Raw genomic sequence first — 15494 nt, forward strand, 5'->3', positions numbered from 1 at the left:
GTGTTTCCAGGAAAAATGGATTTCCAGAGTCACGGGACCATTCCCATAAAACCCTGTTCTAGACATTCGCAGATACAGAATCACAACCCTGGGTAGAGGCTCTTAATACACAAGAGCTGTGGTGTAGTGAGACAGGGACAAAGGACCACCCACTCTTTTCACAGCTGGTACAATGATGTCCTGGGGTCCTATTTTCCATTCTCCTGGGTTGCATGCCAGGTTTTTGTCACCAGAGAAACCCACCAAATCCACACTAAGCTGTGATGAGAAAGATTGCATTAGCCTTCAAGGTTACGGTATAAACTGCATTTTTATTTTGACTTCTGTTTAACCCCTTTATTATAAATCAACAAAAATGTCACAATATAAGTGAGGAAACTTTTGAGTTCCTCCGAAGTCTTTGTAAGCTTGATTGTTATACAAGGTGGTAAGAGGGCTGAGAAAAATGCTGGCTTCATTGAATTGGCCAAAATTCATTTTTCTTTTATATCCAGGCTATGCAGGCACGGCTATGCAGGATATAATGAAAAGTGCCTGCACATAAGGATAACGCTACACCACTAAACAAGAGTCTGTTTTTCCCCTGCACACCTTGGCTGGCTAGCTGGGTACATCAAACACAACCATCAGGGAGCTAGGCAAGTTATACTTGTCGTCAGGATTAAGCAGCTTCTGCTGTTCCTTCAGTATGCACGATTATCTCAATGCCACGAGGAACGCAGCCCCAGGACTCTTCATACTGCGTTGTCTAATAGAACTGGAACTATTTTCAAACAATACTTGTAAAGGACCTCAGAATAAATATTCATGGTATTTATTTCTCACCAGTGGCCGGGATCCAATCCTCCTATGTGTGGACAAAAAGTGTTTCCAACTTCCATTCTATGTGTGTCAGTTTCTGTTTAGCTGCATTTCACACCATATATGTGTGTATGTGTGTGTTTATATTTATTTATTGTGCTTTTGTTAAGGTTCTTTTTAAAAATATATATAAATATAACAAGGATAGGGAAGTTAAGGGAGAAAAAATAACAGCTCACAAGGGAAAGTCGTCTTTCCATGCTGAATCTGGAGATGAGGTCATCAGTATTCCTTCTTGGGGTCCCAACACCCTCAGATTCTTCCCTTGGCACTTTTATGACATTTGCAGGGTTGTTTAGTTGTGGGGGTGCTTTTTATTTTTGTATGCGGAGGTTATTGTTTGCATTTCTGTTTTGTGTCTTATCTGTTGGGGCAGTGGTTGTCTTAGCAACACCATTCTTTTCATTGATGAGATGGATCCTCTGTGGTTTCTTAGATTTCCACCGGTGCTTCCAGAGCCAAAAGGATTGGGGACCCCTGCTTGCACAGTGCTCTGTATGTGGTCCTTTAGAGCTCAGCGAATATGTAACAAGGTTTTCCAGTAACGGACTAGAATATTTTCAACAAACATTTTCGAAATTACTGGGCATGTATGAATGAGGATGGAATCAAAAGAATTGTGTTTCTGATTTTACATGCCAAGGGAGACTTTGACCTACGTTTCTTTAAAAACAGCAGCCCTGTTGTATATGGCAAACATATTTTGAAATTGCGGGAAGATTCAGAAGGATTTTGTGACGTGGCATCGGATCAAATAGAAAAAGGAAAAGATGTTGCTGGGTACCACCAAACATTTACATGCCTAAAGTAGTTGGATCTGAGCCATTATTATTACTGTTGTTGTTTTAACAAATGTAACACGTTATATGGTATGAATACTGTGTAAGTATATCAATTTGGGGAGGAAATCATGGTTTCTCATAGCATTCCTTGTGAAAAAAACACCATTATACGAATAATAAAATTTGAGAAATGCAGTGGGAAAATCTATTTCTCTCTCTCTCTCTCTCTCTCTATATGTATATACTTTAAAATGTTTGCATATCTTTCTTTTTTGTATTGTTGTTATTTACAGGTGGGCTCACGTCATGTGTGCAATTGCTATTCCCGAAGTGAGATTTGTGAATGTCATAGAGAGGACACCAATAGACACAAGCAGGATACCTTTGCAGAGGTTAAAACTGGTGAGCAGTAATGATCCAAATTTCTATTCTGACATATATTTTATGGTTCTAAGAATGTGTAGTAAACCTCCTTGATGATGTTCATGTTGTACAATTGTGTGCTCAATTTCTGTTTTAAAACACCTGTCAAAATGAGTGAGAACTACTGTTTTGTACTTCCTGTTCAAAATTGCATTCGGTTATATACTCAGTAGCTGTGGGGAACAGCTGTGGGGAACCTTGAGCCCTCCAGGAGCTGCTGAACTACAACTCCCATCATTCCCAGCAAGCACGGCCAGGGATGATTGGGGTTTTAGGGTAGTAACATCTGGAGAGCCTTAGGTCCCCCACACCTGAACTAGTGGAACAAAACCATCATTACCATAATAAAGGTAAAGGGACCCCTGACCATTAGGTCCAGTCACGGATGACTCTGGGGTTGCGGCGCTCATCTTGCTTTATTGGCCGAGGGAGCCGGCGTACAGCTTCCGGGTCATGTGGCCAGCATGACTAAGCCACTTCTGGGAAACCAGAGCAGCGCACGGAAACGCCGTTTACCTTCCCGCCAGAGCGGTACCTATTTATCTACTTGCACTTTGATGTGCTTTCAAACTGCTAGGTTGGCAGGAGCAGGGACCAAGCAACGGGAGCTCACCCCGTCATGGGGATTCGAACCGCTGATCTTCTGATTGGCCAGTCCTAGGCTCTGTGGTTTAACCCACAGCGCCACCTGCGTCCCTTTCATTACCATAATAGTCTTTAAGAAAACATAATCTAAAATTTTCCTAGAAAGAGCAGAGACTGAAAACACCTTCCTTGGCTGGCAGGTTTAGGACATCACAGTTTAGCGTCCCTTGTCACTGCTGATCAGTTTTAGGCAGTGATTTCCTTTTCTTAAAAAAAATACATCATGTTCTCTGGAATCCCTGTTTGTTAATCCTAGCCACGTGAGGACAGGCTGCTGTTTCTGTTTATGAATGGAAGACATTCTGGAGATTGCTCCGCAGTAGCTGGAGGAGTTAAAATAATTAAAACAATTAAACACTGTTAGAAGTACAATGGTACCTCTGGTTGTGAACGGGATCCGTTCCGGAGGCCTGGCCGTATACCAAAATCTTCGTAACTGGAGGTGCCCTTCTGCGCATGCGCGTGCGGCAAAACTTGTAAGCATACACTTGTGGGTTTGCTGCATTCACAACCCGAAAGTTACGTTACCCAAAGGTAATGTAACCCAAGGGTCCACTGTAAATTTATATTGTGATTTAAATGGATTTTAAATCCACCCTGTGTATATGGCAAACATATTTTGAAACTGCAGGGAGATTCAGAAGGATTTTGTAACGTGGCATCTGATCAAACAGAAAAAGGAAAAGATGTTGCTGGGTACCACCAAACATTGACATGCCTAAAGTAGTTGGATCTGAGCCATCATGTATCAGAATTATTACTGTTGTTGTTTTAACAAATGTAACACGTTATATGGTATGAATAAAGAGTTTTAAAATCTCTTAAAACAACACAAATAATTACAATAAAAACAGCAGGGCATCAGCCCTTTTATTAAAAGTTGTCAGTTCCCAAAAAGCTATTGGAAGAAGAAGGTCTACAACCTGCTGGCAGAAGCGCAACAAGGAGGCAGCTTCTATAGGGAGGGAGTACCAAAGTCTGGGAGCAGCCACTGAGTCTCCCGCATCCCCACCAAGTGTTCTTGTGAGGGTGGTGGGACTGAGAGAAGAATATCTCCTGAATATCTCAAAACCTGGGCAGGTTTGTATGAAGGAATACAACCTTCCAGATTTCATATGCTTCAGACTCTCTTACATTGCCAGCAACCATCCTCATAAACCTTTAAAATCCCAGGTGAGTGAAGCTTTGATAGGCATGTGAAAAAGATGGAAAAAGCACATGTAAAATAATAACAAAATACTACTAAACTATAATTTAGTGGTGCCAGTTTAGCACGTGTTCCCCTTCCATTGAACTCTTTTTCCCCCAAGTGTCTGGAACAAAAAATAATTCTGCAAAATGTAATTGTGAACGTTTCCATTTTCATGCGCCTGCAAAGTGTCAGGTAACATTTCTCTCTAATATACAATTAGCAAGAAAGGGCAAGAAACTTAACACATGATTGTCTCTTAACAAATTACGTTGCATTCAGCTATGAATTAGAATATGTTTGTCAAATAGTGGAAAAACAGAATATCGTATGATTTATGCTTAGTATGCTCCTACTTTGAATCCGGTTGATGTAAAGTTCCATAGGGTTGTATTCCCATGTTGGGTCTTGTCGGAGCTGAACTTAGTTGGATACAACCCAGTATCTTTATCATGTTTCTAAATTTCTTCAGTTTTGTGTGAATGAACTATGATAGGCATTGGGAGGTTAGGTCAGGGATAGTTGATTGTCTCTGCCATTCTTCAACATTATTCCTTTTTAATCCTTTGGCTTCTGGGTGGTACAGGCAATAGTTATCAGTTGAGTTTGGGGACAAGAAGAGACAGATTATAGAGAAGGAGTCACCCCTGGAAGGAATTCCAGGTGAGAAACTGAAGGAGGAGAGGGGCAGAGGAAAGGACTTGCTATATATATATGTATCATTTTAAAATTATTCATTCACATATTAAATTTTCTTTGTTACTGTAGCATGATGACATGCATTAGCATTTTGTTACAAAACAGTTTACAGTTCATCCATACTGAAAGGACAGTGATCAGCGTTTTACACACTAAATCATGTACAGACCAAATGTCTATAAAAGCTCTGTTGAGCAATCTAACTTTCTCCGTAACCTTGTGAGAATTTGCACATTACTTCTCCAATTTTATGGTTGCTTAGCACAGGCCACCACGATTGTGAGATCGTACTGGATTGATGTCTATTATAAAATGTAACTCAGCGCTCCACAGAATGTTGAAAAGTATATGTGTATATGTATGAATAGGTCTGATAGCTGTGGCTAAAACAATAATTCTATACAAACCTCTAGGTCTGATTCTGCCATTATGTCAGCACTGCTGTCATTATGTCAGCATTGTTTTATTTCTGTTTTTAAATTCCTCTTGGTTTTCAGCAGAGTAAATGGCACACGAATTTGTACATGTGTCTGTACCTTGACCAATGGTGCCCCCCCCCCGCCATATAGTTTCCTATTATTTTTACATTTCAGATCTATTTCTTCAAACAGAGGTAGAAAATGAGTTTTAGAAAGACTGAAGTTGCCCTTGGGCTTTTGATTACCTCAAATTTGTATTTGAGAAGTGAATCCAATACAAGCATGAGTATATTCTGAGTGAGAAATATTATTTTGAAAATAGAATTACACAGTGATGATGACTGATCTACAAGCCTTTCAGTATCTGGCTAAGGCTAAAGTGTTATATGTAGAAACGTATTTGCTTGAAAATTCACACCTGAAGGCAGATAACAGTAAGCTTGAAAGCCAAAGATTATAGTCTTGACCCTTGAAAGGGGAAATCAGTTCAAAAAATAGAGATTTCACGGTGGCATGCCTGTATAAAGAATGGAATCTTCACACTGGACAAATATGACTTAAAAGCACAGCCATTTCATCTTCTGAAATATTTTAAATATTACTATTATTTAAAGTAGAACTAAAATCTTGCCCATTCTCTTTGATCTAATTTTGTATAAAAATTAGAAGGTTTATAGAGACCCTTGTTTCTAGTTGTAGAAAAATGCTTGACAGTGATGCATACCACTGTTGTCATGCAATTCTTGAAATATAAGCAAGTATTGATTAACTTTCAGCAATTTTAAAAAAATATTGCTGCAGGCGATAAAATCAAGGAAAGTCATTATACTGAACATTAACTTACACATTAACTAGCTGACTTTCACACATTTTCTGTTTCAGGGGAGAGCACTCAGGCGTGTTTAACCATATTTCTAAAATGTTTTAAAAATTATATTAAAATAGTTTGATGAAGAATAAACGCTTCTTCGTTTTTTCAATTAGAGATTTGCTAAAATACAGAAGATCCTATAGCTGACTAACCCACCACTATTTATTATGTCAGTTAAATATATATGGATCCGTTAAATCACACAAAATATATGTTACCATACAGCCTTTTGCCACTATCCCTATCTTTTTGAGGATCACTCGTAGCCAAGTAAGATTGTCTTCCATGAAGGCAGTCTTAGCAGTGTGCCCATGAGTGACTGTGGAGGCCAATTTTGGATCCACACATCCTTTCACAGTGGAGACATAGGTTTCTGGGCAGGAGTTGATCACAGTGAGGATTTGCCAAATGTGCCTTCCTTTTAGCTCGCTTCTCCTGAGTTTCGTCCTGAGTTCATGCTTCTTCAAAGTCCAAGACACCTTTGTTAAAGGCTGTTCTCCAACTGGAGTATTTGCAGGCCAGTGTTTCCCAATTTTCTGTGCTTCTACTACTATCTCTATAGAGTTGTAATAAGTGGTTGTCTAAATTATGTGCATTACAGGCTATATCTACTGAATCATCTGATTTGCGCAACATGGTGAGCCATACTATGTATTACCGAGACTCTTTGCTCCCCCCACCCCCCAGTCCTTTTTACTATTGCACTGTGGCTTAGCATGTCCAAACTGGGACCTCTGGATAAATTCCCTACTAACTATAAATACCTTTTGCAAACTGAATCTGTAAAAGTAAATGCAAAAGAATTAGTTACAGGTAGGTAGCCGTGTTGGGCTGCCGTAATCAAAACAAAATAAAAAAATTCCTTCCAGTAACACCTTAGAGACCAACTAAGTTTGTTACTGTATTGGTATGAGCTTTCATGTGTTCCATTAAACCTATTCTAGGTTTCAAATGATCAAAAGAATGAAATAAAGGTACAGAAAATACCAGTTCAAAACAAATTTCGTCACTTTGCTTTTTCAGTGTTCTGGTGTATGGAGCCCCATCTATCTATGTATATCAAATGTATATCAAATGAACTTATATTAATTAAGGAGTCTACACAGAATAACTAAAGTCCCCCCCCCCTGCTTTCTATGTCACTCAGTTTTGTATGATTAGTTTCTAATGAGCTGCTTGCTCAGAGTTAAATCCCAGCTTTGTTCATAGGCATGGATACTTTGGCTGGTGTTAAGGCCACTTAAAATATATAGGTCATTTGTAATAAAAAAATCAATAGATGTGAGTACTTAATCAATATGTATCATGCATTCTGATTATTATTAAACAATTAATTTATTAGAAGCGTACAATCATTTGCCATAAAGAAGATAAACAGCACAATCTTAACTATGCCAATTTAGAAGGAAGTCCTATTGAATTCAGTGGTGTTTACTTCCAGGAAATTAGGGTTAGGAACACCCTAAGGCTGCAATTATTTGCACTCTTTGCTGGTGGTTGGCCCATTGGATGTGATGGGACTTATTTCCAAGGAATTAGGCAAAGGATTCTGCAGCGAATGCACAGCTGTTGGAAAGCTAGAGGAGGATTTATTTGACCGTTTATTTCAAAATCAGAATAAAGTGAAGTTACCGTTGGAACAACATGGCTAATGTTTCAGTCATCAATAGTTACCTGCTGTTTATTACATGACTTACTTAATAAACTTACAATAATTCAGCATTATAACGTAATGCAGCAAAAATAGTCTTAATTTCTTAAATCCAGTTCCAGCTCAGCTCAGTCGGAATAGCCAAGTGCTCCTCTCATCACAGCGTTGCCTATATTGCCCCCGCTTGCTACAGATAATCTTGCTGAGTGATATCCAGAGTGAATTAGTTTGCTAACAGATTGGTTCCACACCTTTGTTGCTGGAAAACTGTGACTAACATATTATCAGATAGCAGCAGAAGCTGCTGCTGACTGCACATTTTTACAAATACCGTTTTATGCTGTTTTGAAGTTCCTTTCCATAACAAATATGTACTAAATAAATACTCCTGAACGTTACACTTGCCCACCTTTCCTCAAATGGATTTAATTTAAAATACTGTACACATCTCATAGAATTAGTCAGAAATGTAATACTCATTCTACAAAATGATGTGTTTTACAGAGAGAGAGAGAGAGAGAGAGAGAGACTGAACGAACATTTTAGAATAATTCACCAATAGCAACAAGAATGTAAAGGAGAATTATTCTTCCACAAGCCCCACCTATGTAAATTATGCGAACCATTATGGATGTGTGTTTTAAGGTTGGAGAATTACACAAAAGCAATTGAATAAGGGTCTACCATGCACAGATCTTAACCAGAAGACAATTTGCATTGCAGGAACTGTATAGTTTCCTGGTAAGCAAAATAATAAAGCTTCAGAGCAAAAATGCACAGTAGTGGAGAAGTTACGAACAGGTGCAAGGACAATGTATAAGGACAGAGGGGAGGCAGAGCATGAAAGGCTTCAGAAAAAGGTAGAACATTAGTCATTTGTCAAAGTCAGTTTGCACATGGCAAGAGCATTCTTAGGCATTTGAAAGGTGCTCTAGACTTACAGCTGTACTGTATGGCTTGCCACAGTATCTCTAAAAGCAGCACTATTTCCCTAGGCTTCTGAAATTTGTTTCTAAATATATACACTGGAAACATCTCATGTTGAAAAATTCAATTTGCATTGTTGAGACAAATGAAATGAACAGTATGAATGCAATTGACTACCACTTTTGCAGAAGCCATGTACGATATAGGAACTGATGCTGGGTATATATTTAGGGAATTTCAGCAGCACTTCAGCCTTTTCTGCGCAAATAGGCTCCTGTGTGATTTGGAACTACAGATGACCAGGTTTCTAAATTGTGTGGGTTCAGCTTGAGTTCAGCAGGCAGAAGTTCAGCTCCCAATGTGTGGGAGGCTGCAGGGACAGTAACAAGGACATGCAGGATGGAGTGGAACAACAAGATTCTCCCCTTTCTCTGCCTCCCATTATGATAATTCTGTGTATGGGGGGTGGATGCTATTGTTTGAATTGATCTCAAGTTTCCACGCAGTCATAAGGTAGATCTATGTACCACCTGTCATATTAGTTATAGAAATATATATACTTCACTTCATATCAGCTATAAAACCTATCCATCTGCTCTTCAACTGCAGCCTAATAGTCACGTTCAGATGGTACAGAGAAGCAAAACAATTATTATTCTGTTCTCTTATTTCAACAAAAATAAGTAACTAAACAAAAAAGTAGAGTTCTAGACCTACTATAATTTTTAATGAGGTAATGAGCTTCCTGACTACAGCAGACTGTGCTCTGCCTGACTTCTACAATGATGAATTGACGATGTCAAAATATGCGGCATAGTACAGGGAGATATTTTTCCTGTGAAAGTTTCTCATTCTTTATTTATTAGAGCCATGGTAGTGTCATAACTTATAATACAAGTGTCATTTTGCGTGATTTATTTTAATGAATGTCGGTTCTTGACATGTTTAGAGATTCTTGACCCATATTTAATGCTCAAAACTCTTAAGTGTTCTGAAATGTAATAAATCAGCCCTGATATCTTTATGAAAATCAACAAACCACATATCTTTGTAAGTTGCCTGCCTCTTAGAAAGTTGTGCTTATATCACAGCTTTCCATCAGGCAGATATTGTCTCGGCTGATTTTATATATCTTTCAAAGGTCACCCTTGTCTTGGTTAAATATATATATGTATTTAATTGTTAGCAAAATACCACACTGCAATCCTGAGAAGGTTGGCTGAAGTCCAACTGAGGAACTTGCTTCTGCATGAAGATTCTAATTAATCAAAAAGCATCTATATACCATTTTGGCTTTGCCTTTTGGTAACACACATGATCCAATCCTGTTGCAATGACGGCAAAGCAATCATAAGATCATCTAAAAACTGGTATGGCACTCATACCATAGAATCAGCGAGTTGGAAGGGACCCTGAGGATCAGGAATATGCAGCTGTCTTATACAAGGATCAAACCTGCAACTTTGGTTTTATCAGTACCACACTCTAACTAACGTCAGTACCTCTGAGGTTCTCCTTGTGCATCCGTGGAGCTTTCCTGCTCCTGGTGGGAAGGAAACTGGGAAGGCCATTTTGCAGGAGCCTAAGGCATCTCAGTCACACAGTACCTTCAAAGGGCCTCAAACCTTTCTCCCATTGAAGTCAATGGGAAGGATTTTGTTTAAAAGGGAAGGGAAAAGAGAGAGAAAGCTACGTCACTTTCCACCCCTGCTATAGCTATCTGACAGAGCTTTGGACGTAGGTTTTGCTCTGCCGTACAATCTCACAGGTTTGCTCTCTGATGAAGCCAAGCAACCGTAGAAATTATTTTCAACCATCTTTATAGCAAAAAACCCTCTTGCACTCCAATCCTAGATGTATCACTGTGCACTTTGAAGGTGGTTATGAGTGATTGGGAAGATTGAACTATGGGAGCTTAGGAAGGGTACTCCTTACATTTATGATTTGCTTTTTATCATAGTTAGAAAATTATTTGTCTTTTAAAGTCATAACTTCATAATTCACTCTTGCCGTTCTTACATTACCCTAAACCAGGCTTCCTCAAACTCGGCCCTCCAGATGTTTTTGGCCTCCCATGATCCCTAGCTAGCAGGACCAGTGGTCAGGGATGATGGGAATTGTAGTCTCAAAACATCTGGAGGGCTGAGTTTGAGGAAGCCTGCCCTAAACTGATTTGAAACATTTATATTGTGATTAGCACTAAACAGGTCAGCAGCTATGTGCTTTAAAAAAATGGCAGCTTTTTAAGGTTGCGTGATTACACCTGTCATGCATTTAGTTCAGAAAATAAATTTCCATGAGTTGCAAGATGAAAGACTCAAAATTAAGAAGGTCTCTCTGCCTGTGTATGAAAATGTAGTTGCCTGCCCATCCCCCAATGTGCTTAGGATATCATTTCAAAACCCTGGGCTATAAATGTGTGAAAATTGCCATTTTGGAGATTAAAAATGAAACAGTTGAGACAAGAATCCAGAATTATCCTACTTGTGAAGATGCTATGGTTAATTATTTAAATTCTTATCACTACCAGTACTTTATTTCTATTTATGTTTTCTCCACTTTCTTATCTATGTAGTCTTCTTCCCATATAGCGTTAGGCTTCCATCCTCATATTTGCTTATCTTACCTTCTTATCCATACCTGTCCATTTTGTTCTTTTTGTATTGATACAACTGCTGCACTTTACTGAAATATACAAGAGTTCTGCATTTTGAAACACTGGTGTGATGCACTTAGGGTACAGTAATTCCCATTTTGCTGCTGTTGCTGATATCACTGAGTTGTCATTAAAAAGTAGTTGGTGCTGAGAGGTCTACTTTATTATGACAAGCCCAACCTCTTTGTTGGATGACTTGGGCAATTTGAAAAACAACAACAAGCCTAAATGGGCGCTAGTTTTCAGGCCATCAAATCTAACAGCCTTTGAAGAAGCATTACAGATAAAGAATATGGCTTGCTTTTATTTACTTTTAGTGTGGGGGCTCTTACTGATCATCACTATCCTACTTAGGAATGCAATAAAACACAATGCGTAAAAACACCACCTTAGCAAGATCTTCACATCCTTTATGTAATAGTAGCAATTTCTAATATTTAAAGACATATTTGAACAGAAGTCGCCTCGGGACCACATGACATGTTTGGTTGTATAGCTGTTCATAAGACCTTTTTGCCTAGAAATGTGAAGCATGGGTACAACAAACACAGTGGCAAGCATGTGGATCCTACAGGCACCCTCATTAAGTGGCAGTGATTGGCTTCAGCTTTTGAATGCCCTCAGCAAAGTTGGTTGGAATGGTCCCTAGGATTCCGGAGGTGGGAGATGAGACTGTACTTTCTGTTGGAAAAAAGCAACTAAGAATTATATGGAATGTGTGGAATATGAAGTAGCACAGTGGCTGTCCCCATAGTTTGTTTATATTAAGTACTAGATACATATAAATTTTACTTAATGAGTATTCAAATGCTCAAAATGCATTTGTGTAGTATATGCAAAACAGAGAAGAGCTCTGTCCTGCTGCAAAAATTACTGCAGGAAATCATTTTGTGTTGTGCAGGAAATTAGAATCATTAGGCAATTGCGGTAGTCCCTTCTGACCTTTTCAAATACCTGAAATACTGGAGAATATTTACCGTTATTAGAATTGTAGCATGGTGGGATGAGCCTGTCCTTGGGGTCGAAACAGTGAGCTAGAAGATGACCAGCCAGGCTTTCTAATTGGTTCCAGGTGGGTGATGATGAACTGGGCCCAAAGCATAAGATGCGGGTGAGCTGGCCTTCCTATGAACAGCACTTCCCGTGGGAAGGTGCTGAAATGAAATTGCATCCCTAGGCATCCAGCTGACCAAAAGTCAAATCAACACTGTTAGGCAAAGCAGCTGTTCAAGATCTACCCCTGCTGAAGAGTCTGCGTGGGGAAAACCCTGGTCAAGGTTGTCTAACAGGATACCTGAGTGAGAAGGAAGTGCAGAGCAAATCTGAAAAAGATTGTGAACTTATTGCTGTACCCCGGGGACAGCAAGACTCTACAAAAAAGCCTATTAAAATATAGGCCATAAACTGCATTTTAAATTAACATGGGGAGTTGAGACAGCTTGGGTGAGTTCATAATTCCTTGAGCTGGATAAACACAGATTATGTTCTATAGATGAGGGTTTTTTTGGGAAATAATGTTGAATGTCAAAGTATTTTTGTCCCATTGGTAAAATATATTTGTGATATGAATCTTTTTCATTAGCAAGGCTGTTTTTGGACAACTATGATTGTTGTGATAGCTAGAGCTCATGACAAATCTTGACTTCCAGTTGGCCAAAGGTTTTTAAATCCCTTTGTCTTTCTCTCTCTCTCTCTTATTTATTACATTTATACCCCACCTTTCCATAAGGCGCTCAAGGTGGTGTACATGGTTCTTTATGTCCCTGGTTTATCCTCACAACAGCCCCATGATGTAGGTTAGGCTGAGAGATAGTGATTGGTGCAAGTTCACTCAGTGAGTTTCATGGCTGAGTAGAGACTAGAACCCTGGTCTCCTGGATCTCAGTACAAGACTCTTAGACCACTCTGGCTCTCAGATTTAGACTCAAAAGAAAGTTGATGTTATAGAAAAGAGAGACTCAAAGCAAAATAATAATTATAAACCACTATTTCTATGATTAAGTTGCTATATCTGTATTTAAGCACATTAAAGAGGACTTCAAAGATGGTGTAATATACAACACTATTGCCTTCAAGTAGTTAAGCGTTTGGTTTCCCAGTCCAGATACTATGTGAGATCCTGAGATTTTGTTGTTCCCGACAGCCCTCAAAGATTTTGATTATAAGCTTCTTTAGTATGAGGTTGGAAGATCAAAGGCAGCCTACTTAGAGATCTATTAGAAGCCAACTTTAGTGCCTTGGGGCAACTTTTGTCCTTGTGAGTAATTATAATTTGTCGGTAAATGTAGATATCACAATAGCTTTAATTGCTCTGTAAAATAACCCCCCCCCCTCTCATATCAAAATGCACAACATACGAATCGTAAAGATAAGTAGATTTTCAATAAATCTGTGAATGTGCGTATGTAACAGCTTTATAGCTTTGCCTCTTTGGTGGGAAATGTACCAGAGACTGAGATAGTTTTCTTATCGTGATCAGAGCCAAATCCTAACATGCAGACATATTGGCTTATGGCTTTGGGCAGCATTCTCATTGTAGATGTTGCAGGCTGGCTTGTGTTCTGTCACTGAAGAGGAGGGACATTGGAAAGGGGGTCGATTGCAGTGTTTTGGATATAGTAGTACAAGAGTGTGTTTGTTTATGTGTGTATATGTACATACATACATCAGATTCTCATATGAAAGTATAATGTGGAACCATACTATCTGGCAGTGGGGGCGGGGGGAAAGTTGATGAAAGAAAGATTAATTAGAGTAAGATTAGTTTATGACTTCCTTCTTTTAAACAAGGAGAAGGAAATGTTTGTGCCTTTCGTGTCCTTCTCAGATATCTTTACCTGAGTGCAAAAGGGATTGTGAGGAACAGACCCACGCCAAAGCAAGATATGATACCAACCGGAATCTTAAACTGAAGATCAATAATGCAAACAGTTACTGTTGCTTATCACAGGCTGTATATTCTGGTCATTGACAATCGCCAGAAGTGCCTATTTATTCTTTCCATCATGGGAAGAAGCAAACATAGCTAATCAAATTGAAATAGTCCTGAAATATCTCTTGCTGCAGTCCAGTCAATCATAGCTCTTGACACTAAAAATGGCACTGACAGCAGCAGGAATCGAGAGGATGGATTAAAAAATAAAATTTAAAAAGTCACATATAGCTTGCAAGTCTCTTTCCTTCAGTGCCTTGCATCTGGTTCATTAAAATGATTCCAGAATACACCTTCTGGGGTCGCTGAAAGATTTGTAAGTAAAAAGCCACATCCAATGCAGACATTTGCCTGATTACTTGCAGCTCAGCTCATTATTCAGTTGTCATTCTTAGCTCCAGATTACTCAAAGCTTTAGTTCCAAATACCTCCAGGGCAGGAGAACCTTTAGGGAATAGTCTTAAAGCTGGCAACTCTGTCAAACACTTGCAGCAGACCACACAGCCAACAAATCTGAAGTCACTGTTGTTGCTTTAAAAAGAATGAGGACTGAGCTACACTGAATCAAGTGCCAAAATTCCTGTAGTCAGAAATAGCTGAACACATCCCCAACGCTGAGCATTTTGTTTATCCTTGAAGCATTTTCATCTATATAAACATAGAGGGCAAATATATATTTACAATATGTAAAGTTACTTTGTATGAACCCTCCTCTACAGGCTTTGCACATTACACAGAAGCATTGAAATAGAAAGTGGAAGTTGTGCATTTCAGAATTTCCCCACACGAGGTTCCCAAGTATCTCAAACGTGAGGGAACTACACAATTCTCTCCTTCCATCCAGGATATACGAACCATCTTATTAGGAACAGAATATTTCTAACAGATTAACCCATATCCCATTTGTAGTATTGAATATGCTTTAAGTCGACAGCAAGAGAGGCATACAAACAGTGTGTAGGAGGGGCTTGTCACATACATCCAGTAAATCTGAGAAAATGCAAGCAAGTTAACTGGTGTCCTGTACAACACTGACTTTGACACATCCTGGGACCATTAACCTGAAAATTGTCACTGTTGAAATTTCTTTATTGATCCTACTGACTTCCGGGGAGGAATCATGGCAGACTAGATATCTGCTGCTGGCACTCCTGCCAGCAGAGATAATTATGCAGTGACAAGAGGTAATCAAGACATTAATCTTGATTGCCAAACTCCCTTCTGAATGAGAGGGGGGAGGGGTAAAGCCCCAAAAGCTCAGAAATCAACATTCATCAAACCGTGGTACTGAAGCCTTTGGGAGTGGAGAGGCGTCGAAAGCAAGGAAAAGCCACCAGTCCACACACTGCATAATAATCCTTGATTTAGAGTTTCAGGTCTGCAAACCTCCTTTTAACTATGATTAAGGCTGGAGTTTAGCATGAATAGGATTTTCTATC

The 15494-nt window shown here is 39.1% G+C and overlaps 1 protein-coding gene across 5 annotated transcripts in view; it reads left to right on the plus strand.

Annotated features, from left to right (window-relative positions):
• Positions 1–15494, plus strand: part of KDM4C (lysine demethylase 4C) — a gene marked incomplete at its 5' end in the record, with an annotated part of 189539 nt that overhangs the window by 134670 nt on the left and 39375 nt on the right. For all 5 annotated transcript variants that reach the window (XM_081844867.1, XM_081844869.1, XM_081844870.1 and 2 more), the window contains one exon: positions 1937–2045. In XM_081844867.1, the coding sequence (XP_081700993.1) occupies positions 1937–2045 (109 nt within the window). The remainder of the gene's footprint in view (positions 1–1936; positions 2046–15494) is intronic.

This window comes from Podarcis erhardii (assembly GCF_964252035.2).
Source record: "Podarcis erhardii genome assembly, chromosome: 17".
Lineage (NCBI taxonomy): Eukaryota > Metazoa > Chordata > Lepidosauria > Squamata > Lacertidae > Podarcis > Podarcis erhardii.